Source organism: Hemitrygon akajei, unplaced genomic scaffold (genome assembly GCF_048418815.1).
Source record: "Hemitrygon akajei unplaced genomic scaffold, sHemAka1.3 Scf000144, whole genome shotgun sequence".
Taxonomy (NCBI): Eukaryota; Metazoa; Chordata; class Chondrichthyes; order Myliobatiformes; family Dasyatidae; genus Hemitrygon; species Hemitrygon akajei.
The window spans coordinates 610380-638228 of record NW_027332030.1 but is presented as its reverse complement, the minus strand read 5'-3'; the positions used below and the strand labels follow the sequence as shown (position 1 = coordinate 638228).

The 27849-nt window shown below is 44.0% G+C and overlaps 1 protein-coding gene across 1 annotated transcript in view; it reads left to right on the top strand.

Moving 5' to 3' along the window:
* Positions 1-371: 371 nt before the first annotated feature.
* LOC140723898 (NACHT, LRR and PYD domains-containing protein 12-like) overlaps positions 372-27849 on the top strand; it is a 64747-nt gene continuing 37269 nt past the window's right edge. Inside the window, exons 1-6 of the mRNA XM_073038437.1 lie at positions 372-485; positions 7862-7955; positions 16962-17122; positions 18307-18372; positions 22936-23103; positions 26417-26513. Coding sequence (XP_072894538.1) covers positions 26504-26513 — 10 coding nt within the window. The 5' untranslated portion in view covers positions 372-485; positions 7862-7955; positions 16962-17122; ... (1 more) ...; positions 22936-23103; positions 26417-26503. The remainder of the gene's footprint in view (positions 486-7861; positions 7956-16961; positions 17123-18306; positions 18373-22935; positions 23104-26416; positions 26514-27849) is intronic.

Below are 27849 nucleotides of genomic sequence, written 5' to 3'. Positions count from 1 at the left end.
CAAGGCAACTCACAGACTTTCTGTCTCCCTGCTGCTGATTTAGCACACAAGCTGTTCGCTCCCCCCTCTCTCTTTTAAAGGAACAGTCCACTTTACAATAATCTTTCGGATCTCGTCACAATCTATACATAGCTACAAGATCTGTGATATATTCGCATATTTTTAAGAAAGTTTTATTGTTAGAATCTCAGCTGACGGCGAAAATTGCAAAATCATGCAAAATTTCATAGACGTACATGTATGTGTAAGTCACGTGAGCCTTTTCCCCCTCCCATTTTACCGCAGATCTGCCTTGTTTCCGAGGCACCGCCCCCAGCACTGATGACATAAATTACAGTCCGGACTTTCCTTCAGTTCTGTGTTGAAGTCGGTCGGCGGCGGCGGCGGATCATCTGTAGGATCCGGATTAGGAGACGACCATCACCCCCAGAGTCGGGAATCCGGGGGAGGGTTCATTGTCCGGGCGTGAAAACAAGTTCTCATCGGTGAGTACTGAGGCTGGTCCCGAGTGTGGACGTCCGATGTAAGGTAATGCATCCAGTTAACTTCCCCGATCTGGCGGCCTCTCTGCGCTTGCTGGACAGAACCTGCCGGGGTCGGTCTGTGTTGTGGGACCTTCACAACATACCGACTGAGATGAGCCGCCGCTCAGCCCCTCTTGCCCTGGTCCTGTGAGCGTGATGGGGTGGTGACACCGAGACTGCACTCATCCATTGAGTTTTATCCTGAGAACTTTACCTTCCTCACCAAGCCCCGCATCATGTCCAAGCTTCACCTGGATCGATAGCAGGTGTCTACAATTGTTTTACATTATTCCAGGGCGCGGGAAGCGGCCCTTCCACCTGTTGTGTTCTTGCAGACAGAGAAGGTTAAACCGAGTAATCGCACCTTCGGGACACTGCTCCATCTGTCTGAGTAGATCCATCTTTCACCCGTTCAGACAAGGCAGTGAGATCCAGATCTCTCACGGCCTCTCGTTTTGGGTGGCCATCGTTGTGTTTATTTTTGTTGAATCCATGCCACTAGATAGATAGATAGATAGATAGATAGATAGATAGATAGATAGATAGATAGATAGATAGATAGATAGATAGATACTTTATTCATCCCCATGGGGAAATTCAACATTTTTTCCAATGTCCCATACACTTGTTGTAGCAAAAACTCATTACATACAATACTTAACTCAGTAATAATATGATATGCATCTAAATCACTAACTCAAAAAAAGCATTAATAATAGCTTTAAAAAAAAAGTTCTTAAGTCCTGGCAGTTGAATTGTAAAGCCTAATGGCATTGGGGAGTATTGACCTCTTCATCCTGTCTGAGGAGCATTGCATCGACAGTAACCTGTCACTGAAACTGCTTCTCTGTCTCTGGATGGTGCTATGTAGAGGATGTTCAGGGTTTTCCATAATTGACCGTAGCCTACTCAGCGCCCTTCGCTCAGCTACCGATGTTAAACTCTCCAGTACTTTGCCCACGACAGAGCCCGCCCTCCTTACCAGCTTATTAAGACGTGAGGCGTCCTTCTTCTTAATGCTTCCTCCCCAACACGCCACCACAAAGAAGAGGGCGCTCTCAACAACTGACCTATAGAACATCTTCAGCATCTCACTGCAGACATTGAATGACGCCAACCTTCTAAGGAAGTACAGTCGACTCTGTGCCTTCCTGCACTATTCCGACTTGCCGAAGCGCAGCCAATGTTTCCGGTTTTATTAGCCCATTAAATGCGACAAATAAGCCTTTTCCGGGTACCTGGCCTTCTCAAAGGTGTACAGTGTACATCGAGCTAGATTGTGAGATCAAGAGTCCAACTTATCACCGGGGAACATTCAATGTGCTCACAACAGCAGCCTGGAAGTTTTCCTGGAGCCTGGTGCTCTGTGTTCTCAATGTTACTTTAAATCTTCGACTCGGCTGAGAAGAGAGAAGAGCGAGGGTTATGAGGATCTTTGATGCTGCCTGCTTTACTGATGCAATGGGAAGTGCAGTCACAGTCCAGGGAGGGGAGTCTGGTTTCTGTCATGTCCTCAGCTGTGCCCGCAGTTTTCTGCAGTTCCTTGCAGTCAAGGGTAGAGCGCTAGCCTTATGAAGGCGTTATGTATCCGGATGGGATACTTTCAGTGGCGCTTTGATAAGGTTTGGGGAGGGGCAATGTGCCCAGGCCAAAGTTATTGTTGCTTGATCTAGGTTTGTCATTTAAGATCTTTTTCTATGGTATTATTCAGTGCCCGTGTATTACTGAATGACCACCAGTAACTGTCCTTGATCCCTCACCCACATGGTTCCATCTCCTCATTCACTCACATCTTGCGCAACCTTTCTTCAGCCCGTGTGTACCCACCTCAATGATGTACAGTACATCAGCAATGTTTCCTCTAACCTTTCTCTTAATTGTGAAATGTTGCATTGCACCTTTTATCTCACTGAGTTTTTCAGGAATCTTTTTTTGTTAGTTAGAACTACCAGAGGTTGAATTGAATGTAACACCTGGTGAGGTAAGAGTTATAACCTACGATCCTAGGGTGTGGCAGGAAAGATTATAGCATGTATGGAACAGTCGTTGGTAGGCAGGAGAGAAGGAGTGGGAATAAAGCGAGCCATTACTGTTCGGCTGCCGGTGACTAGCGGTGTTCCACAGGAATCTATGACGGGACCGATTCTTTTTACCTTATATGTCAATGATTTGGATGATGAAATTGATGGTTGTTGCAATGTTCGCAGAGTATATGAAGAGAGGTGAAGGGACACATAATTTTTTGGAGAAGGACTTAGGACAGTTTAGGAGGACGCACAAAGATCTGGCAAATGCAATAGAGTGTCGGGAAGGGTATGGTCATTTACTTCGGTTGAAGAAATGAAGTGGTTTACTTGCTTTTCAATGGAGAGAAAACACAAACAACTGTGCTGCAAAGTGACTTGGGAGATATTGCACAGGATTCCATAAAGGTTAATTTGCAGATTGGTTCAGTGGTGAGGAAGGCAAATGCAATGTTAACATTCATTTCAAGAGGACTAGAATATAAAAGCAAGAATGTAATGTTGAGAATTCATAAAGCACCGGTGAGGACTCACATAGAATGCTGTGAACAGCTCTGAACGGCTTATTTTTGATTGGATGTGCTGCAACAGGCGATGGTTCAAAGGAAGTTCACGAAAATGGTTCCAGGCTTCAGCGGCTTGTCAGATAAAGAGTGTTTGATGACTCTGGGTCAATTAATCACTGGAATTCAGAAGACTGAGGGGTGCCCTAATGGATCATATCAAATGGTGAAAAGCCTTGATAGAGTGGATGTGGAAAGGGTGCTTCCTCTGGTGGAAGAGTCTAAGACCAGAGGTCACAGCTTCAGTAAAGAGGGGCACCCTTTTAGAATGGAGATGAGCCGGAATCTCTTTAATCAGAGTGGTGAATCTGTGGATTTCCTTGCCGCAGGCAGCTGCGGAGGCCGTTTGTGTGTAGATTTAAGGTGGAGGTATCGGGAGGAAGGCAGAAGTTTAGGGAAAGGCAGAAGATTGGAGCCGAAGAAAAATGCATCAGTCACGATAAAATGGCGGAGCAGACTCAATGGCCTAAATGGCCTAATTCTCCTCCTATATCTATGGCCTTAAAGGGTGAAAGCAGCCATTACAGTTTTTAGTTTCACCGGTACAAAATGGCTGCAGCATTAATATTTGTCACAATGAAGCTCACGGCATGTGATGTTGCTTGTTATTTCTTTTTTAGGTTATTTTAGGTTTATTAGCTTAAAAATGCTTCTTGATTTTGTAGGTTTTTAAAACATTAGCTTGGGATGATATGTGTTTTCTGGGAAATGGACTTACGTAGAATGCTCAGTAAAGATTTATTCCCCTACAGCGCAGAAACAGTCCTTTCAGCCCATCTAGTCCGTCACATTCTCTGCCTTGTCTCATCCACCTGCACGCAAACCACAGCCTCAATACTTCTCTCAACGATGTACCCACGCAAACTTCTCTTAGACACTGCAATTGAACCCGCATCACCCAGGTCCGCTGGGAGCTGCTTCCACATTCGCCCTTCCCTCCGAGTGATGTAGTTCCCGCTCTGATTCCCCTTAAATATTTCACTTGTCACCCTAAATTACCTAAATTGTCACCTTACCAAAACTAAGGGGCAAATACCTAAATGCATTGCAAAGAACCATAGAACCATAGAACATTACAGCACAGAAACAAGCCTTTTGGCCCTTCCTGGCTGTGCCGAACCATTTTTCTGCCTAGTCCCACTGACCTGCAGCTGGGCCATACCCTTCCAAACCCCTCTCATCCATATACCTGTCCAAGTTTTTCTTAAATGTCAAAAGTGAGCCCGCATTCACCACTTCATCTGGCATTTCATTCCACATTACCACTCCTCTCTGCGTGAAGAAGCCCCCCTTAATGATCCCTTTAAACTTTTCCCCCTTCACCCTTAAGCCATGACCTCGGGTTTTTTTCTCCGCTGCCTCAATGGACAAAGCCTGCTTGCATTCATTCTATCTATACCGTTAATAATTTCATACACCTCTATTAAATCACCCCTCATTCTCCTACGCTCCAGGGAATAAAGTCCTAACCTATTCAACCTTTCTCTATAACTCAGTTTCTCAAGTCCTGGCAACATCCTTGTAAACCCTCTCTGCACTGTTACAAACATTAATATCCTTATTGTAATTAGGCGACCAAAACTGCACGCAATACTCCAAATTCGGTCTCACGAATGTCTTATACAACCTCACCACTACATTCCAACTCTTTTACTCTATACTTTGATTTATAAAGGCCAATGTACCAAAAGCTCTCTTTACAACCCTATCTACTTGTGACACCACTTTTAGGGAATTATGTATCTGTACTCCCAGATCCCTCTATTCTTCTGCACTCCTCAGTGTCCTACCATTTACCTTGTATGTTCTACCTTGGTTTGACCTTCTGAAGTGCAACACCACACACCTGTCACCATTAAACTCCAGCTTCAATTTTCCTACCCATTCCTCCTTCAACCTATATTCACCCTATATCCAGCCTGTATCCCACCACCTCAATGATATATATCAACCACTTTGTTCAACCTCTGTCCAGTCTGTATCGAACCACCTCAATGATATATATCAACCATCTTGTTTAACCTCTGTCCAGTCTGTATCCCACAACCTCAGTGATATATATCAACCATCTTGTTCAACCTCTGTCCAGTCTGTATCCCATCACCTCAATGATATATATCAACCATCTTGTTCAACCTCTGTCCAGTCTGTATCCCCCACCTTGAGGATATATATCGACAATCCTGTTCAAACTCTGCCCAACCTCTATCTAATCCCTCAGTGCTATATAACAACAATCATGTTCACCCTCTGTCCAGTCGTATCCCATGAACTCACTGATATATCTGTAATATTTATTCTAACATTTGTTTTCGCTGTGAATTACTTTCTTCCTCCTTTTCCCTCACGGAGTCTTCCAAGAATTTTTTGTTTTGTTTTGTTTTTTTTTCTCTCTCTAGAACTACCAGAAGGTTAACTGCATGCAGCTCGAAGCAGGGCTAAATTAGCCATTACAATTTTTGTCTCACAGTTATAAATTGGCTGTAGTGCTGATCCTTGTCACAATGAAACTCACAGCTGTGATTTGAGTTTGATATTTCCCTTTTCGTTTATTTTCAGTTCTTCTACTTTTTATTTTTTTTTTCATTTGTGGCTTCTCAAGACATTACCCTGAAATGATTTCATTCTTCTGGAAATGGACTTGCATGGAACGCTCAATTTAGATTCATTCTCCTATAGCACAGAAGCAGTCCTTTCAGCCCATCTAATCCGTGCCATTCCTTGATTGGCCCCATCCACCTGCACCTAGAATATTCTCTTCCATAACTCTTTCATCCAGGTACTGTACATATAAACAACGGCACTTAAATGCTGCAATTCAACCTGCAACTACCACCTCTGCTGGGAGATGGTTCAATACACCCCTCGGTTAATCAGAGGGTGCATGATATTAAAAAGCGTAGGAACCCCAGCTGGGATCTGCGCTGACTTTCCTATGCACCAGTTACTCAAGTTCAAATCTGTTCATCCTACCCCTGCCATAATTTCCTTAAATACCGGCAACATCCGTGTCATTTCCTTTGGATTTTTACACGATTATTGAGATCTTTCGTTCAAGTAGCTGATGAGAACTCCACACAATTCTGCAAATCTGGATTCACAGTGTCTTCTACAACTGTAGCGTTAACAACCCAATTCCTCTGACCATGCCGATTTATTAAGGCTAATATTCCCGGAGCTCTCTTTAAAACGCCATCGAACTCTAGTGCCACTTTCAGGGGATTCTGGATCTGTATTCCCATGTCAACTTATTTTGTCACACAGCGCAGACATTTCCCATTCACTGTGTAAGGCATGTCCTGGTTTCTTCTGCCAAATTGCAACAGCCCACTGTTATCCTCATTAAATGCCCTCTGCTAGTTTTAACCCAACTTCCCAGCTGGTCCGGAGCACTGAGCAACTTCGGTAGCGTTTCTCACTGTCTCCTACATCCCCATCTCGGTATAATCCATAGATTTACCGGTCCAGCTTGGTACATTTCCTCTTTCATCTAAATCATTAATATTAATACCAAGGAACCTGTCCCATTCCCTGCAACACCCCGCAGGTCACATGTCTCTATTCAGCCCAGAGAGACAATAATCTGCAAGCATTCTCTGGCTTCTACCCGTGATTCATCCTGAATTCTACGCACCTCACCGTTGTGGACCAGCCTCCCATGCAGAATGTTATCAAACTCCTTGTTAACGTCAATATAGGCAAAGACCCCCACATTCACTTCATCAAGCTTCTTGATAATTTCCTCAAAAAACGTCCATAATTAGATTAGATAGGGCCTGCCAGGTTGACTATCCTTTTCTATCTTTCACATCCCATTCCTTGTGACCCCTTCCAATAACTTACCCAGGCCTGATGTCAGTTACCCTTCATATGTACCGAACCTTCCCAACACAAATGTGAACATTGTGGCTCTCCTCTGGTCGGCTGGCACATCATCTATAGCCATGACCATTTTATATGCCTCTGGCAGCATTCGCGCAGTTTCAACACTAGAGTCCCAAATGCTTCCAGGGAATATGTTGTCAAGTCCTGAGATTTATCCATCCCAATTCAGCTCAACAGAGCAAGCACCTGTTCTGTAAACTGGATACAATCCAACAACTGGCGAACATTTCCTCATTTCTATCATCTCTATAGCTGTCTCCCAAATACATGCACACCCAGATAAATCATTGAAGATCTCCCCCGTTTCTGTTGGCTCCATGCATACATGAGCAGGCTGATCTTCAGAAGTTCGTTTGTCCAGTTAATGGGGCTGTAAGGAAACAACAGGTTTTCTCAAATAAATATACTGCCACCAAATAGTTTGTTACTCGTGGAAATGTGCTCATTACAGTAGTTGTTTATAAAAATGATTTCTGGAATGAAAAGCTTAATGTATGTGAAGCATTTACTGTCCCTGGGCCTGTTCTCAAAGGGATGATGGGGCACGCTAGGAGGGGGAAATTCATTGAAACGTAGCAAATACTGATGACTCCATAGAGTGGACGGATGAAGATGTTTTCATCAGGAGAGATGTCTTGGAACAGATAACAAAACCTCACAAATCACTGAGTTGTATCTACAAATCTTCTCCTCCATAATTCTATCCAGCAGTGGGGTCAGAATGTTGCCTGTACTGTCAACTCTACTTTTACGTTATTCGAAACTACAAAAATTTGTTAGAATTTTTAATCGCTTAACTAAGCAAAAAAGGAAACTTCATGAATATCATCACAATGTGTTGAGTAATATATTTTGTAAATTACAGATAACCGACTTTTGAAGCAGACTGACCGTCTTTAATGACCAGCTTCAACACTGCTGAAAGTGCTGTGCAGAAGGAGCTGACAGCAGATTTACTGGTATTTCAGTTTCAACATTAAAACATTGCTGAGTGTTCAGTTTTCATTGGGTCATAAAGAAACTCACAGCATGTGAGGTTGCTTCCTTTTTCCTTTACTTCTGCTGGGCCTCTTCCTCAGTCACCAGGGTAACAGAGCACCAGAACATCAAGAAGGGAAGATTTTAACCAACTGTAGTCACTGTGGAGACAGAGTGGCCTTAGCAACCAGTGTGGATTCCAGGATGCTTTGAGCACTTACTATATGGAAATAAGGCGGCTAACTAACCTGGTCGAGGTCTCACTCAACAATAAAATAATCACTAAGTATGCTCAGTTTAGATTAGCTGAAATGTATCCGCGTCCGCGTTGTGACCCAAGGCCTGGAATTCAACCCCGATCCCCGTCCAGACAAAGCTTCCTCTATGTTACTATTCTGTCATGGGTTGGTTCGGGAGTGTTAGATTTGAACTGGGAATAGCTGAGACACTGCAGCACGTTACTGGGCAGTAAAAAGTCCTGGGCCATGGGTTATAAGGCTAGGATGGGGAGACCAGGAATATAGTATTTGCAGTGTTTGGGCTTCGCCCGAGCTCATTGCTTCAACAGATGGGACTGGCCATTCCTCCTTCTGGAGGTCCTTTGGAATCAGTGAAGAAAATGAGCTGTCTTTCCTTCTCTCACAGTGAGAGGCTGTGAGTTAATGGGCTGCTCCGTGTTTGCCAGTGAACACGGACCGGGGTTTAGTGTTCAATCCTTGTTTGGAAAGTCCCTCTCACTGTTCCCTGTCTCTCAGCTAGTGGGAGTCAAATAGAAGCTCCAGAAGGAGAAGCTAAAGGCAGGCGCAACGATATTACAGAGATACCATCATTACAGTGGTGTACCGGGAATTGCAGAGGCAGGAGAGGGGAATTGGCCGGAATTGATTGGAAATGTTGGGATGGCAGCAGAGCAGCAATTTTTGGGAAGTAGTTCCATTGGTAAAGTTGTAAAAACAAACAGAAGACAACAAAAAGTCATAAGAAAGGTAAAGGTGAAATACTACAGAAAACGAGCCAATAATATTAAAGAAGTTACTAAACATTTATTCAGATATATGAAGTGTAAATGAGAGGCTCGACTGGATATCAGAACGCTGGAAAACGACACTGGAGAGGTAGTAAAGGGTGGGCAGTAATGGCAGAACTGAAGATACATTTTACACCAGTCTTCATAGAGGAAGACACTAGCAGTGTATTGGAAGTTCCGGGTGTCAGGGGGCATGAAGTGTGTGAAGTTAGCACATTCAGAGAGAGAGATTTCTTGGGAAACTGAAAGGTCTGAAGTTAGATATGTCACCTGGACTAGATGGCATGTACCCCACAATTCTAAAAGCGGTGGCTGAATAGATCGTGAGACATTAATAATGTTCTTTCAAGAATCACTAGCTTCTGTAATGGTTCCGGAAGTCTTAAAATTTGCAAATGTCACTTCACTCTTCAAGAAAGGAATGGGGCAGAAAGGAGCCCATATGTCAGTTTGTTTGACCTCAGTATTTAGGACGATGTAGAAGTTGATTATTAAGGATGTGGTCTCCGGGTACTTTGAGATCCGTCAGAAAATAGGCCGTAGTCTTGCCTGATAAATCTAATGGGGAATTATTTGAAGAAATAACAAGCATGATAGACAAAGGAGAATCTGTTGATGCTGCACATTTGGATTTTCAGAAGGTCTTTGTTACGCTGCCACACATAAGGTTGCTTAACAAGCTACGAGATCATGGCGTTACCAGACAGATTCTGAAATGGATAAAGGAGTGTTTGATTGGAAACCACTCCCAGTGACTCGTGATACTCCACAGGAGTCTGCTTTGGGACCGATTCTCTTACGTCATATGTTAATGATTTGGAGAATGGTATGAATGACTTTGTTGCAATGTTTGCAGGTGGTATGAAGATAGTTCGAGGAGCCTGTGGTTTTGAGGATTTAGAAAGGTTACAGAAGGACAAAGAATAATTAGGAAACTGGGCAATGAAATGGAATACAGTGTCGAGAAGTGTATGGTCATGCACTTTGGTAGACAAAATGGATGTGTTAAATTTTTTCTAGATAGAAAAGAAAACTGAGGTGCACAGGCACTTGGGGATCCTTGTGCAGGATTCTCTAAAGTTTAATTTGCAGGTTAAGTCTGTTGTGGGGAAGTCAAATGCGATGTTAGCATTCATCTCAAGAAGAATAGAATATAAAAGCAGGGATGTAATGTTGAAACTTCATAAAGCACCGCTGAGGCCGCACTTGGAGTGTTTTGAGCAGGTTTGGGCCTCTTAACTTCGAAAGGAATGTGTTTTACCTATATAGGATTCAAAGGTTGTTCACGGAAGTGATTCAATGATTGAATGGTTTGTCATATGACCGGCGTTTGATGCCTCTGGGCTAGTATTCACTAGAATTCAGAAGCATGAGGGGTGACCTTATTGAAGCCTGACGAATGGTGAAAATAACTTTGATAGAGTTGCTATGGAGATGATGGTTCCTCTGGTGGGATAGTCTACAAGCAGATGACCGTACCTCAGAATAGAGGGGCGCCCTATTTGAACGGGGTGAGCAGGAATTTATTTTACCATGGAATGTTGAATCTGTGGAAATTTAGCTTTTGCCACAGGCAGCTGTGGTGGCCAAATCTTTGTGTATATTTAAGAGAGAGGTTGATAGATTCCTGATTGGTCAGAGCATGAAAGGATATGGTGAAAAGGCAGGAGACTGGGAATGAGAGCAAACTTGGATCAGACATGATGAAATTGTGGACTAGACTCGGTGGGTCAAATGGCCTAATTCTGCTCCTATATCGTATGGTCGAGTGGAGCTGGAACATAACATAGAACTTAGAACATAGAACTGGAACATCATAGGAACACGCTCTTTGGGATCAAACCTGGAATAATTTTCCTGAGCCGCCTTTTAATCCTTTCCATTGTTAACGCATCTTTTCATATGTTAGGGGCCCAAACCTGCTAAGAATGCTCTAAGTGTTGCCTCATCAGGACTTTCTAAATTCTCAACAGTACATCCTTTCTTTCATATTACAGTCCTCTTGAAATGAATCTAAAGATCGCATTTGCCTTCTTCACCACCGAATTATCCTGAACACTAACCTGCAGGAAAACTACACAAGCACTCCCAAGACTCTTTGCACCCGTTTCAAATATTTTTTGGCCCAATTTGTCCATTATCTCCACACAATAAAAATCTGCTTATTATTCTCCTGTAACTGGGTGCAATGAAAATCCCGTTGAGCATGCCATCCATACAGATCAATAGAACAGAACAGCACATTGAGGTGATATCAGATAAACAATAACAGAGCGTAGCAATGCATTATTGTTTCACAGAAACAGCAGGGCAGGTAGACAAATGGCGCAAGGACATAACAAGTTATATTGTGAGGTTAAAGTCCACCTTATCTTGCTGGGGACCGTTCACTTTGCTTATAACAGCAGAATGGATGCCGTCCTTAAGCCTGTTTGTAGCGTTTTCCATTTCTTTTCTATATTCTACCCAAGTAGGATTCCAGGCTGTCCAGCGTTGTAAGGTAATTCTGTGCCTGCTTTACCGATCACACAGGAAGCACAGGCACAGTCCATGGTGGGCAGACAGGTTTCCGTGATGTCCTCAGCTGTCCACAGCTCTCTGCAGTTCCTTGCAGTCATGAGCAAAGCAGTAGCCGTACGAACGTGTGCAGTACCCTGATGGGACACTCTCTATGGTAGATTGATGAAATTTAGTGAGGGACAGCGGTCATAATTCAAAGTTCCTGTTGTTTGCTCCATCTTTATCATTTGAGAATCGTTTTATTCATAATTAATTTATATCCGCGTATTGCTGGAGGACAATCTGTGATTGTCATTGATCCTTTCTCCCACGTAGTTCCATCAGCTTACTCCATGACGAATTTGTTCAATATCTTTCTAGCCTTTATCCAACCAACTCATTGATATATATATCAACCATCTTGTTCAACCTCTCTCCAATCCGCATCCCTCCACCTCGAGGATATAGATGAACAATCTTGTTCAACCTCTGTACAGTCTGCTTCCCTCCACCTCAATGATATATATCAAATATCTTGTTCAACCGCTGTCCAGACTGTATCCCACCACCTCAAAGATATATATAAAATATCTTCTTCAACCTCTGTCCAGCCTGTATCCCACCACCTCAAAGATATATATCAACCATCTTGTTCAACCTCTGTCCAGTCTGGTTCCCTCCACCTCAATGATATATATCAACCATCTTGTTCAACCTCTGTCCAGTCTGTATCCCACCACCTCAATGATATAAACATCTTGTTCAACCTCTGTCCAGTCTGTATCCCACCAGCTCAATGATATATATCAACCATCTTGTTTAATCTCTGTCCAGTCTGTATCCCACCACATCAATGATATAAACATCTTGTTCAACCTCTGTCCAGTCTGTATCCCACCACCTCAATGATATATATCAACCATCTTGTTCAACCTCTGTCCAGTCTGTATCCCACCACCTCAATGATATAAACATCTTGTTCAACCTCTGTCCAGTCTGTATCCCACCACCTCAATGATATATATCAACCATCTTGTTCAACCTCTGTCCAGTCTGTATCCCACCAACTCAATGATATATATCAACCATCTTGTTCAACCTCTGTCCAGTCTGTATCCCACCAACTCAATGATATATATCAACTATCTTGTTCAACCTCTGTCCAGCCTGTATCCCAACAGCTCAGTTGTTATTTACCCTTTCGGTTCCTTCTCTCTGGAGTGTGCCTTGCATTTGTAGCTTGTTAATGCAGCTAACTGTTGGGTCAATTTTAAGCAATTCTAGATCTGTATTCCCATGTAAGTTCACTCTGTCACATACCGCAGACCATACCATTACCTCTGCGAGTCATACCCCGGTTTATCTTGCAAAATAGCAACAGCTCGCTGTTGTTTACATTGAATTCCCTCTGCTGGTTTGTAACCTGACTTCCCAGCTGGTCCAGAGCACAATGCACCTTTGGTAGCCTTTCTCACTGCCTGCTACGTCCCATCTCAGTATTTTGCACAAATTTACTGCTTTAGTTTGCCACATTGTCATCTGTTATCTCAATCATTAACGTTACTACCAAGCAGCCAGTCGCTGTCCTTGCAGCACCTCGCGAGTCTCATGCCTCCATTCAGAGAGGCCACCATCTGCCAGCACTCTCCGGGTTCTCCACTTGCTTCCATCTGAATCTTATGTACCTTTCCCTTTTGGACCAGCCTCCTATGCAGAATAATTTGATTGGACATGACCTGCCAGTTTGACTATCCCTCATCAAGCCCAGTATTTCGAAAACTATCAATTCCATTTCTTAAAATACCTCCCAAGGACATACCCAAGACTGATGTCAGGATCACGTGCCTATAGTATCCCTTCTTATTTTTCTAGCCTTTCTAACACAAATGAGCAAAACCAGCTATCCTATCCTCTGGCATATCACCTGTAGCTCTGTGCATTTCATATGTCTCTGACAGTGTTCAGCAGTTTGTGCACTGGCCTTCCACAGGGTCCGAGGGAACACCTTGTCAGGCCCGGGGTATTTATCCATTCTAATTCACCAAGCACCTGTTCTGTAATCTGCATACAATCTATAACAAGACGATCTTTTCCCGATTTCTATAGTCTCTGTATCTGTCTCCCAGGTAAATACAGGCAAACAAAAATTATTGAAGAACTACCCCATCCCTTTCAGTGCCTTGACTAGATAGGACGCTGATCATTTTTGACAGTTAATTGGGCAGTGCGAAGTAGAATATTTGTCTCAATAAATTATTCCGCCACCAAATTGTCTGTATCCGAGGGAATGTACTCATTACTGTTGTTGTTTACAAAGTTCACAAGAGTGATTCTGGAATGAAAAGTTTTATGTATGAGGAGCATTTGGTGTTTCTGGGACTGTTCTCAATGGAGGAGTGCTGACTCCGGGACCAGGAACCTCAATGAAATCCTGAGGTCTGGATAGAGTGGATAGGGACAAGTGGTATTCAACAGTAGGGGAGTCTATTAACTGAGGTTACAAGCTCAATCTATTCAATTGTATCTGGGGACCTGCTCTTCCATCATTCTGTCCAGTAACAGGATCTGAATTGAACCTGTATCAATGCCTGGGGTTGATCATAGATATAAGCTATTGGCAGCCACAAGAACATGATGGAATTTTAACCAATTAATTGAACAAAGAAGTAAACTTTATGTTTATCACTACAATCTTTTTAAGTATCCCATAGTTGCCATTTGAAGCAGATAGGCCTTATCTAACAACGTGTTTTGATTTTTGACCAGCTTCTGCGCTGCTGGAAGTTCTGTAGAGATGGAAATCCCAACAGATTTACTGGATTGACCTCGGGACAGGGTTCAAACAGCAACTGGAATTTTAACATCCCCAGTACAAAACGGCTGAGAGCTCAATGTTCATCTTTGTCATGATGAAACTCAGAGCATGTGAGGTTGTTCCTTATTTCCTATTTTCAGTTAGTTCTGCTGAGCCACTTCCTCCATCACCAGGGTAACAGCCCACCAGAGCTGCAGAGTGTTGAACATTTTTATCGCTCTCTGGTCACTGACCCTCAGTGGCCTCAGGAGCCGATGCGGATGCCAGGATGTCTTGAGCATTTACTATATGGAATATATGATGTTTATGTTGGAATAAAGAGATAACGAATGAATGTATGTATTTATTTATGCAAATCTCTTCAGGATGCCACAAACATCTTGCAGTTATCCAATATCTGTGCATCAAAAAGACAAAATCCTGTACTGGGTTTCCAGTGATTTATTTTCAATTTTATATTAAAAGCATTTTCTTGTAGTTTCACTTTGGGAGAAGTGGCGGCGAATTGCACTGATCCAGGTCCCGCTCCGCAATACGATAATAAACAGTAGAGCTCAAATTACCTGCTGAAGACAAGTTACAATATAATGCCACCCACTTGCGACCCATGGCCCGGGTTCCCCGCCCAGTTACAGCGTCATCAAGTTCTAGTTCTATTATGGGATGGAGCAGAGTGTTAATTTTAGAACTGGGATTAGACCGGACACTGCTGAATATTACTGAATGGAAAGAGTCCTGGGAGTGTTAGTGCTTGGGCTATAATCCTGCGATGGGACTCCAGGATTACGGAACTGGCAGTCTTCTCCTGAGAGATATTACAACTAAACATATCTTTACCCTCCTCGCTCGCACCCCGCCTTCTTCTTTCAACAGGGATCACTCTCTCAACAATTCCCTTGTTCATTCATCCCTCCTCACCGATCTCCCTCCAGCCACTTATCCCTGCAAGCGGCCTAAGCGCTGCACCTACCCGTGCACCTCCTCCCTCTCCTCCATTCAGACACAAAACAGTCCTTCCAGGTGAGGCAACACTTCATCTGTGTATTTGCTGAGGTCGCATATTGTATTCCCTGCTCCCAATGCGGCCTCCTTTACATTGGTGAGACCCACCATAAATTGGAAAACCGTTTTGTCGAGAATCTCTTTACCATCTGCCACAAGGGAGACTTCCTAGTGGCCTAATTATTTAATTCTGATTCCCATTCAAAGATCTCGATCAATGGCCTCCTCTTGTGTCAAGATGAGACCGCCCTCAGGGTGGAGGAACAACATCATCTGGGTACCCTCCAACCTGATTGTATGAATGTTGAATTCTCCTTCCAGTAAACAAATCGCCCCCTACTTCACTCTTCTCCACTCTGAACTTTCATTTCCGCTCACCAGCCTATTACTTCCCCCGGGTCTCCTCTTCCCCTTTCTCCTATTGACAACTCTCAGATTCTTTATTCTCCAGCCCTTCACCTGTCCATCACTTGACTTCACCAATCACCTTCCACCTCCCCTCTTTATCCTCGCCGACATATTTATTCACATATCTTCCCCCTCCTCCTCAGGAATGAAAAAGGCTCGTGGTCCAAACTGTCGACTGTTCACTCTTTTCCATACATACTGCCTGTTGTGCTGATTTCCTCCAGAATTTTCTATCTGTTGCTTTAGGTTTCCAGCATTTGCAAGCTTTCTCGTGTTTAAGTGTGGCGATTACCGCAACAATTATTTGGGCTTTGCTGAGATTGTGCCTGGAATATGGTGTAAAATCCCGCTCCCCATACTAACACGGGTTATACAGACCAAAGAACAGACTGCCGGAGGAACTCAGTGGGTCGGGCAGCATCTGTGGAGGGAAATGGACCGTCAACATTTCTGGCCGAGACCCTCCCTCTGGACTGAGTGTGGACGGGAAATAGTCAGAGAAAAGAGGTGAAGGGTGGGGATGGGGCAAGAGCTGGGGAGTGAGAGGTGGATCCAGGTGAGGGGGGAGGTGGAAATAGCGACGGGGTGGGAGGTGAGTGATTGGGACAACACGGGACTGCAGAAATGGAATTCAATTCTATGGAGGATTATCTAACAAGTAAGAGAGAGTTTGTTTTAGAGATTCACCAGACTGATTCCTGGAGGACGATGAAGATCAGGGATTGTCTTCACATAAAACAGAGGCCGGCAGATGTGTGGAGACCGAAGGGATCGAGGAAATGAGGATCGTCGAGAAACATGTGACTGAGATGGGAGAGCAGTCGCCATCTTGTTGATGGTTTGAGGGGCTGAATGGCCACCTCCTCCTGTTTTTCACTTGATGTTTCAGTGTTCCTGTCCAGTGAGGCTCCGGAGGAATGTGAATAGAAATTAGTGTTTATAAACGTAGAAGTGATTTCAATGAAACCTGCACAATTCTTCTTCGGGTGGGAATTCAGTGTCGGACCGGGATGAGAATTGATCCAGTAACTCTGAGAACCGGGTGGTGGAGCGATGGGGACGGGGAAGATGCAGAGGGAGAGATTAAAAATGTAGCTGGCTAAATATGAAATAGTATGTAAAATGCGGTTCGTAGGTCGGGCAGTGTGTGAGGGGCGATGAGCAGAGTCACCGGTTCAGGTGGGAAACCCTCCACCCGTCACGTGAACCATGTTCTCGCTCCCATTTCAAACGCAGATCTGCAGCATCTGAGGTTTTCGCTTCCGAGGCCCCGCCCCCGCTCACACAGTCTCCGGAATGGCGGTGGTTTTCGTTCCGTTCTCTGTAGAACCGGGTCGTCGGCTGGGAACCGGAGGACCGATCGCTGTCTGCTGGAACAATTGATCAAGTTCTCATCGGTGAGTATTGATAACCCGTCACTAGGGGTGAACGCTACCGACATTTTCCCATCGTTGAGTACTGAAGCCGATCCAGGGGGAAGGGGGGCATCTGATGATGGGCAGGGAGTCCCGTTAACATCCTCGAACCGGTGGTCCCGTCCCGCTTCCTGGAGACAACCTGTCGTGGTCGGTCCGGGTTATGGGACCTTCACACCGAACCGCCTGAGATGAGCCGCCGCTCAGCCCCTGGTGTTCTGGTCCCAGGAGCGGGATGAGGTGGTGATGCCGAGACTGAACCCATCCATTAAGATGTACCTGGTGAAATTTACCTCCATCACCCTGCCCGGTATCGGATCCAAATTTCACCTGGATCGATGCCTGGGGTCGATGATTATTTTACATATTTCCAGCACACTGGAAGCGGTTATTTGGCCTGTTTTGTTCTTGCAGACAGAGAGGGTTAAACAGCGTAATCGCACCCTAGGGACACTGCTCCACGTGTATGAGTAGTTCCATCTTTCCCCGTTCAGACAGGACAGTGAGATCCAGATCTCTCACGTCCTCTCGGGGGACTGGGAAATTTATTTCCATCTTCTTTCCATTACTACGACTTGCCGAAATGCTGACAGTGTTTCCCGATATCTGGCCCTATTAATGAGAGAATTAAGTCTTGTTCATTCATCTGGGTTTCTCGGAAATGTGTACACTCCCTCCGGAATTTCCAAAGGAGCAACCCAGGCTGTCTAATATTCCCACACGATTGAAATGGGGAATGTTTTCCATGTACAGAGGTAAAGTAAAAATCATGGCTTTGGTATCATCCATACAAATCAATACATTGCAGTGGTACATTGAGGTAAAATAAATCATTCTGGTTACAGAGAAAGTGAAGTGCACGTAGATATGTGGTGCAAGATTCACATCGATTTAGACTGTGAGGGCAGGAATCCACTCATCACGCTGTTCGCTTCTAACAGCAGAATGGACACCGTCCTTGAGCCCGGTGGCAGGTTTCTGTTCTATTTTATCTTCGCCCCGATGGAGCATTTTAAGTGAGAATGTTCAGGGTTATGGGGATCTTTCATTATGTTGGCTGTTTTACTGAGGCAGTGGGAAGAATAGACAGAGTCCATGGAGGGGAGGTTGATTTCTATTACGTACTCAGCTCTATCACTGTTCTCCACTATTTCATTCAATTAAAGGACGAGCAGTAGCTATATGAAGATGTGAAGTTTCGGATGGGATACTTTCTGCGGTGAATTGATAAAGTAAGTCGAGTAGAAAATGACATATACCAAAATTCTTATTGTTTGTTCTGGTTTTGTTATATTGGAATCTGTTATCTACTCGTGCGAACTATTATTTCAGGGTCTGTGGATTGCGGAAGGAACATCAGAGATCGCCCTTCATCCCATTCTCCCATCTGGCTCCATCTGCTCATCCCCTGCCGATCTGGTTCAACCTCTGTCCAGCCTGTATCCCACCTCCTCAATGATATATATCAACCAACTTGTTCAACCTCTGTCCAGCCTCTGTCCCACCACCTCAATGATATATATCAACCATCTTGTTTAACCTCTGTCCAGCCTCTGTCCCACCAACTCAGTGATATATATCAACCATCTTGTTCAACCTCTGTCCAGCCTCTGTCCCATCACCTCAATGATATATATGAAACATCTTGTTCAACCTCTGTCCAGTCTGTGTCCCACCACCTCAATGATATGTATCAACTATCTTGTTCAAACTCTGTCCAACCTGTACCCCATCAGTATATATCAACCATCTTGTTAATCCTCTGTCCAGTCTGTATCCCATCACCTCAATGATATATATCAACCATCTTGTTCAATCTCTGTCCAGCCTGTATCCCATCACCTCAATGATATATATCAACCTTCTTGTTCAACCTCTGTTCAGTCTGTATCCCACTACTTCAATGATATATATCAACCATCTTGTTCAACCTCTGTCCAGTCTGTATCCCACTACTTCAATGATATATATCAACCATCTTGTTCAATCTCTGTCCAGCCTGTATCCCGCCACCCCAATGATATATATCAACCATCTCGTTCAACCTATGCCCAGACTGTTCCCATTGCTGCAATGATATATTTCAGCAATCTCTCTTTCAAACTTTGTCCTCATTGTGAAGTTTTGCTTTGCATCTTTTCCAGAATAGTTTTTTTGACAGCTAGGACTACCAGAGGTTTAATTGAACACAGCACGTGGCAGAGTAAAAGCAGCCAATTCAATTTTAGTTTCACCGTAACAAAATGGCTGCAGTGTTAATCTTTGCCATAATGGAACCCTCAGCATCTGAAGTTGAGTTTGTTATTTCATTTTCTGTTTATTTTCGGTGAGCCAGTTGCTCTGTTTCCAGGGTAACGGCCCGTCAGAGCTGCAGCAAGTGTTGCAGTTTTTATCGCTCTGTGGTCACCGCCTCTCAGTGTAGAGACAGTGGCCTCGGGAGCAAATGTAACAGAGTGACAGTGGGAGGAAAGGATGCTGTGAGCATTGACTGTATGGAATGTGTTACACCAGGGTCAGAATGAACTCAGAACTAACAAATTAGTTGAGGTGGGGGTGGCATTTACAGTTTATGGTGGCAATCAGTTACTATCTGTGCATTAAAATGAAGAGGGAGAAAATACTACAGTTGCAGGAAAATTTAAAGTGAGGAGGAGAAAATACTGGAGACGCTCAGCAGATCGGCAGCATCTTGGACAGTCTTGATTCTGGAACTGGGTCTTCCACCATTTCTCCTTTCAGAGATGTAGTCTGATGTACTGAGTTCCCGGCATTTTCTACTTTATAATTTTACATTTTGTTCCGGCTACACTGCAGAAAACATGGCGGCCAGCTCTGCTGGCAAGATCCCACACAGCAGGAAGATTGTGATCAAATGTGCTCGGTTTAGCTGCTGGGGTCAGGCTGAAGTGTATCCGCATCCTCTATACAGATCGGGGAACCAGCCTGAGCACCGGCCCCGGCAGAGGGTCATTAGCTTCCAATTCCACCTTAGTTTGTGAATCGGAAATGGCAGGAACAACACGGCAAATCGCCGGCATCAAAGCATCTTTGTATGGGTGATGATATTGGGCCGGTGAATCTGAGGATATGGAACTGGCAGTATACGGTCTTCAGTCCAGGTTGGTAATTCCACAGCTGGGATCGGAACTTTCTCAGTCTGCAGTGAAGCTGAAATCCCGGGATGTTGGACATTGGTTATCGAAAGATCACCGTCTAAACTGCCCACTAGGACATCATATCAGTCAAGTATTTTGGAGATTATTTAAGAGTTAACTGGGGAGTTGGGTGAAGTTGGGCAGTGATGTTGTTCATCTGAACTTTGGTAAAGTCTGTAACAAGATCCCGCATGTCAGCTGATCGGGAAGGTTCGGTCACGTGGGATTCACAGGGAGCTGGCGAAGTGGATTCACACCGGGCTCGAGAAAAAGACGCAGAGGGAGATGATCGAAGATGTTTTTTGTTTTTTTTTTTGCGAATGGAGGCCTGTGACCTGTGTCAATATCGAGACCTCTGTAGTTCATTGTTCGTGCCATTGATTTGTATGGGGATCCACAAGGCGCGATTAGCAAGTTTGAATTGAATTGAATTGAATTAAATTGAATTGATTTCTTACATCCATCACAATATGAGTAACAATCTTTACATTACGTAAAATAAATGTCCAAGGTATAAATGTCCAAAGTACAATCAAAGTAATTTGTAATAATCTCTAATAAATTGAACAGTCCATAGAATATAGAGTGCATTTAAATCAACGTGGGTTATTTCATCTGATGGCCTTGTGGAAGAAGCTGTCCCGGAGCCTGTTGGTCCTGGCTTTTATGCTACGGAACCGTTTCTCGGATGGTAGCAGCTGGAATAGACTGTGGCTGGCGTGACTCTGGTCCACGATGATCCGCCAGGCCCTTTTTACACGTCTGTCCTTGTAAGTGTCCTGAATCATGGGAAGTTCACAACTACATATGCGCTGGGCTGTCTGCACCACTCTCTGCAGAATCCTGCCAATGAGGGAGAAAATGTTCCCATAACAGGAGGGGAACCTGGTATGTTTGACTCAACTGTGTCCACGGTTCTCTGCTGTTTCATGTAGTCATGGGCTGAGAAGTAGCTGTACGAAGGTGGGAAATATCCCGATCGGATACATTCCATGACGCATTGATAAGGTTTGGTAAGGAGCAAAGGCCATGTGCCAAATTTCTTATTGTTTGTTCTCGCTTTTTCGTTTTAGGATACCTCAATAATAAGTATTAGCAATCTTTCTTCTGATCTATCTTGAATTCTAATGTGTTCTATTTCACCGTTTACCTCATTGAACTTTTCTATGCCATTTGCCCCTACAATTAAAGAAAGGGTCCATAGACCCCAGGTTGGGAACCCCCCTAGAGATATCGAAATCTATGATGGTATAAATAGGGTGAATGTAGGTTTGCTTCCACCACCATAACAGACAGCGCATTCCAGGCATCCACACCTCTCTGAGTAGAACAACTTACCCTCACATTTCCTTTGCATCTACTCCCTCACACCTTCATTGCATGTCCTCTGGTATTAGACATTTCAAAATAGCGAAACGATACTCCCTGTCTACTCTACCTACGTCTTTCGTAATCTTATAAACCTCTATCAGATCTTCCCTCGGTCCCTACCGCTCCATGGAGAACAACCCGAGATTTTCCACTAAAACCTGGATGAATCCATTCTGACGAAAGATTAGGAAACCAAATCGTTAACTTTTTTCCTCTCCCCACAGCTGCTCCTTACCTGCTGAGCGTTTCTTGTGACTCCCGTTTCTCTTTATTACATTCACCTGGAACATTTTAAATCTCCTGCGAATGGATCAGCGCACCAGCGCTCGTTTTGTGTCAGTTGATAGAAGAGCGAAGAAACCACACAGCTTTTCCCAGTACATTATCCTGGTACCAATTGTCCTGTATTTTTACCCCGGAAATGCATTCAGTACAGTTGTTGATAACAAGGTTCAAAGAATAATACGAGGAATGATAAGCATTATGCATGTGGAGCATTTGATGGCCCTAGGCGTGTGTTCAGTGGGGTTCAGATGGTTGGCGGGTTAGGACAGGGGTGATTATTTACACCGACTGAATGACAAGAGGTTTGGTTGCAGTGAGAATGGAGAGGGTGTCTTGATTAGACGGAGAGTCTGGGATCTGAGAGTGCCGCCTCAGAATAAAGAATCTTCACTTTAAAACTGGGATGAGAGCAATTACTTTAGCCAAATGTTGGTTGATCTGTGGAATTTGATGCCACAGAGAGTGGTGGAGACTGTCGTTGGGTATATTCATGTTCTGGATTGCTAAATAGGTTGCGTGCTATAGCAGTGAAGCAAGAATACGGTGTTGGAAAAAAAATCCTCCATGATTGATTTTGGAGCAGACTAGAATGTCCGAATCACCTAATTCTACTCCTATGCATTATGATTTGTATCTTATACCATGACTGAGTAATGACTTCTTTGTGTCCCATCACAAACAAGAAAAAATCTTCAGATGCTGCCAAGCAACACACTCAAAATGCTGGAGGAATTCAGCAGGCCAGGCAGCATCTATGGAAGAGAGTGGAGTCGACGTACAGATGCTGCCTGGTGTGATGAGTTCCTGCAGCAATGTTGTGTGTGTTTCTTTGTATCCCATGTCAGGCTTTGGAAAGTGTGAGGGGCAGTTACAGATTTCTTCACTCGCATCATTATATATGAGTTCAAGATTTAAGTTCCAATAAGTTTAATTCTTTGTTCTACTTTGCATGAGTAACATGCTTCATTATCTCTCTGGTTAAAGGTAGACCTGACCTGCGAGATTTATTGGAAGAAAAGCCCACGACAGTAAGAAAATCACAACTGAAGACGAGGGAAAAGCAACAATGAACCAGCCCGAAGACGGAGAGCACCAACTGGAGATAACCCATCTGACTTGGCGTCTCCATTGATTCAGTCAGGAGAGTGTTTGGTGAGTCTTATTTACCCAAACACTGGTCTTTTAGACATTACATTTCTGTATCAAGGAAGGTCGGAAATAGCTGGAGTGGGACTGAATCAGCCTCGGAATACCAGTATGCGTCTGTCAGACCCAGTTGCACTAACTGCAGATTTGCTAATTACTCTGGGAAGCCACGCACATTCCCTCATATTGTTTACTCATTTCAAACTCTTATCAGTTCTGCTTGTTTCCTTGCTTGGCTGTGTTACGTCACAATAATCTCAAAATGCGTTGAGAATTTCCTCCCTTTATAAGAGGCCGCAGTTTTCTCCTGATCTAGTGATTGCAGAAATGTGGAGTTACCGTGAACTACAGCAACATGTCATTGACTCCTCTGTCTATTGTAATCTGCAACGATATACTTGCCCTCGAGTATATTGTCCCAGAAGCCTCCGCAAACCCTCTTGAAGCCAAATGTCCCAGCACCACATTTCAGTCTTAACTAGCAAATGCCAACCAATAATTTACATTTGTATACCCTGTCGCCATCAAGTACTTTTCTGCTAATAAATTGTCAGAACCTAGGAACCTGTGATTAAGCATATTTAGGTTTTATAATGAATTTATGTTCCCATCTGGCCCTGTACCAAAGGCATGGGTTATATCTGTACTTGAGATGAATAGATGTCCCTGCAGCCAGGACTGCTGGAGCTGCCGGGGTTAGTTTAAACTCAGTCGTTGCGGGATGGGAACCAAAATGTTTGGTCAAATAATAGAAGAGTTGATATAAAGGTAGATGCGAAGTTCACAGAGACTGTGGAAGGATCGGTTGTGGACAGGGCATCATGTAGTCAGTTGGAAATGTCTTTAATTCAATACAATATGTATTAAGAAAACGAGTAACTTAGAACATGAATGGTACATGTTATCACCATTACACGGACCGGACTGTTACAAGGGCAGGATTAGTGTTTGATGCTCCAGGTTTTAGTTGTTTCATAATACATACGGGGGTGGGGGGGGGGGGTGAAAGTCAGAGAATTGACGTTACTAATTAGGAATCGTATGACAGTTACATAAACAGAAGACATCAATGTGGGTGGAAATCAGAAAAGGGAAGGGGGCTATCATTCTGGAAGTATTCTATAGGCCTCCCCCAAAGCCACCAGGATAATGAGAGCAGATAACTTGGCAGTTTTGGGAAAGGTGCAAAAACAACAAGGTCATTATCATTATTGATATCAACTTTCCTGATGTTCATCCCACCTCCTTGTTCCAAAATGAGTCAATGGGGCAGAATGCATTGTGCTTCCAAGAGGGGTTCTTGACGTAGTATGTTGATGGGCTAACGGGAGGATTTGCCATACTGTATCTAGTTTGAGGCAGTTGATGCCGGTTAGGTGACAGATGTCACGATGGGTGACCTTTATGAGATAGAGACCATAACACCCCAACTTTTATCATGGTCATGGACAAGGACAGTAGCAGACGATACGAGGCAGTATTTAATTAGTGGATGGATAGTTACAATGGTATTCGAAGCATCTTGGGGGTGTAAATTAGGATAACATTCTCAAAGGGAAATGCAAGATGGAACTGTGAAGTTTGTTTCAGGAACACTTGAATGCGGTTCGGCGTAGATTTGTTCCACACACAGTGAAAGAATGTTTATATAAAGTAACCGTGGTTCACAAGGGATGAGAACATTTAAGCAAGAGGGAAAAGGAAGCATTATTTAGGTACAGTAAGCAACATTCAAGCGAGGCTCTAGAGAATTACATGGTATCCTGGAAGGAACTTAAGAAGCGACCTAGAAGTCAAAGGGAACTTGAGAAGTCCTTGGGAAGTAGGATAAAGGAAAGCCCAAGGCGTTCTTCATGTGGGTGAAGAAGTGGAGGAGGAATAGCTTGAGGGTAGGATACTCAGGAGCAAAGATGGAAACATGCCTGGACGATGCAGTGATAGGTGAGGTGCTTAATGAATGCTTTGATTCTGAGTTACCAATGAGATGGACAGTGATTGTGATGATAGCATAATATTGCCATTCTGCTAAGAAATTGATGTTGTTCAATCTACCAATAAACACCATGTTACTACAGAAAGTGAGGGGTGATTACGGGGCATTGACAATGAACATTGCATCCTCTCTGGCCACAGGGGTAGTAACACATGATTGGAGGCTGTCAAATGTTTGTATGTAATTCAATAAACCCAATGGGTTTAAATCCTAGGGATGATAGACCAGTGAGTATTACATCGGGGGTGGGCAAATCCTTGGAGCGGATACTTAGGGATAGGAAATTTGAGCATCTGGAGAAGCATAATCTTACTACGGGTTGCCATTTTGGCTTTTTGATGGTGAGTGGAGAAAATGGAAGGGCAGGTGCGGGACATAATTTTCCACAGTATGGACCAGTCACACACAGAATATCTACTAACATTTGTGTCGACAGAGGCTGATCAGGCGTCACCATGGCATTGTGCATGGAAAGTTGTGTTCAACTATACTTTTTAAGGTTTTTCAAGATGATTATCAATGAGGGTGGGGGAGTGGATGTTGTACATTGAACTCCAGTGAAGCCTTTGGCAAGGTGCCTCATGACAGCTTGGTCTGGAAGATAAAGTCCCATGCGGTACAGAGAGAGAAAGTTAGATGGATTTAAAAATTTCCTTAAAGGTAGCAAGCAAAGAGTGATGGTTGAAGGTTTCTCCTCAGAATGGAGGCGCGTAAGTAGTGCTGTATCGCAAAGCTACAAGTAACATTTGATATTTGTTAGTTGATAGCAATGAAGTGAATGCAGGTGCACAAGGCTTGACTGGTCAGTTCGTGGTTGACACAAAATTAGTAGATGGTACTCACGGTGAAGACTGTCGTAGCTTATAGGGGATCTAAATGGGCAGAGGAGTGGTATATAGATTGCAAAACCACCACGAGCAGCAACGGTTTCATGCAGAGTTTGGTGATGATGTGGAGGGAGCAGCCAGAGGAAGTGGGTGAGGCAGGCACGATTGTATAATTCCAGAAGCAGTTGGGGTGTGAATATGGAATAAAGAGGCCAGGAGGGAAATGGGTCCAACACAGGAAATTAGCACCATCTAAGTGTACACTGTGGTCAGCATTGTCTCGATGGGCTGAAGGGTCTGTATCTGCGCTCTGTTGCTCTGTGACTCTATCAGTAGGATGCGCCAGGTATCACCGGACCGACATACAGACATGGTGTGGGAGTTGATGTTTGGTCCCTAAGCACACTGCTGCTGTGATACAGAGGATGACAGTACTGTCACATTTGCAAAGTAATCCTACTCTCTCTGACTCACTGTCTGCCTGTTTTGTGTAATTCAGGGCATCACCAGCAGGTGAGGCTGTCGTGCATCGCGACCAAAGTGTAAACAAGACGCCGACAATCAACAATCGTCATTCAGAATCAGAATGGCTACAGGTATGTTCACTGGGATCTTTATAATTAAACTTATGCCCTGTTGGTGCACAATAGATAGATAGATAGATAGATAGATAGATAGATAGATAGATAGATAGATAGATAGATAGATAGATAGATAGATAGATAGATAGATAGATAGATAGATAGATAGATAGATAGATAGATACTTTATTCATCCCCATGGGGAAATTCAACATTTTTTCCAATGTCCCATACACTTGTTGTAGCAAAACTAATTACATACAGTACTTAACTCAGTAAAAATATGATATGCATCTAAATCACTCTCGCAAAAAGCATTAATGATAGCTTTTAAATAGTTCTTAAGTAGTTAACTGAAATACATTAAATGCAATCAACCCCGGCACTTTAACATATCTTACTCCTGGTGGTTGAATTGTAAAGTCTAATGGCATTGGGGAGTATTGACCTCTTCATCCTGTCTGAGGAGCATTGCATCGATAGCAACCTGTCGCTGAAACTGCTTCTCTGTCTCTGGATGGTGCTATGTAGAGGATGTTCAGGGTTTTCCGTAATTGACCGTAGCCTACTCAGCGCCCTTCGCTCAGCTACCGATGTTATACTCTCCAGTACTTTGCCCACGACAGAGCCCGCCTTCCTTACCAGCTTATTAAGACGTGAGGCGTCCCTCTTCTTAATGCTGCCTCCCCAACACGCCACCACAAAGAAGAGGGCGCTCTCCACAACTGACCTATAGAACATCTTCAGCATCTCACTACAGACATTGAATGACGCCAAACTTCTAAGGAAGTACAGTCGACTCTGTGCCTTCCTGCACAAGGCATCTGTGTTGGCAGTCCAGTCTAGCTTCTCGTCTAACTGTACTCCCAGATACTTGTAGGTCTTAACCTGCTCCACGCATTCTCCATTAATGATCACTGGCTCCATATGAGGCCTAGATCTCCTAAAGTCCACCACCATCTCCTTGGTCTTGGTGATATTGAGACGCAGGTAGTTTGAGTTGCACCATATCAAAAAGTCCTGTATCAGTTTCCTATACTCCTCCTCCTGTCCATTCCTGACACACCCCACTATGGCCGTGTCATCAGCGAACTTCTGCACATGGCAGGACTCCGAGTTATATTGGAAGTCTGATGTGTACAGGGTGAACAGGACCGGAGAGAGCACGGTCCCCTGCGGCGCTCCTGTGCTGCTGACCACCGTGTCAGACCTACAGTCTCCCAACCGCACATACTGAGGTCTATCTGTCAAGTAGTCCACTATCCAATCCACCATGTGAGAGTCTACTCCCATCTCCGTTAGTTTGTGCCTTAAGATCTTGGGCTGGATGGTGTTAAAGGCACTAGAGAAG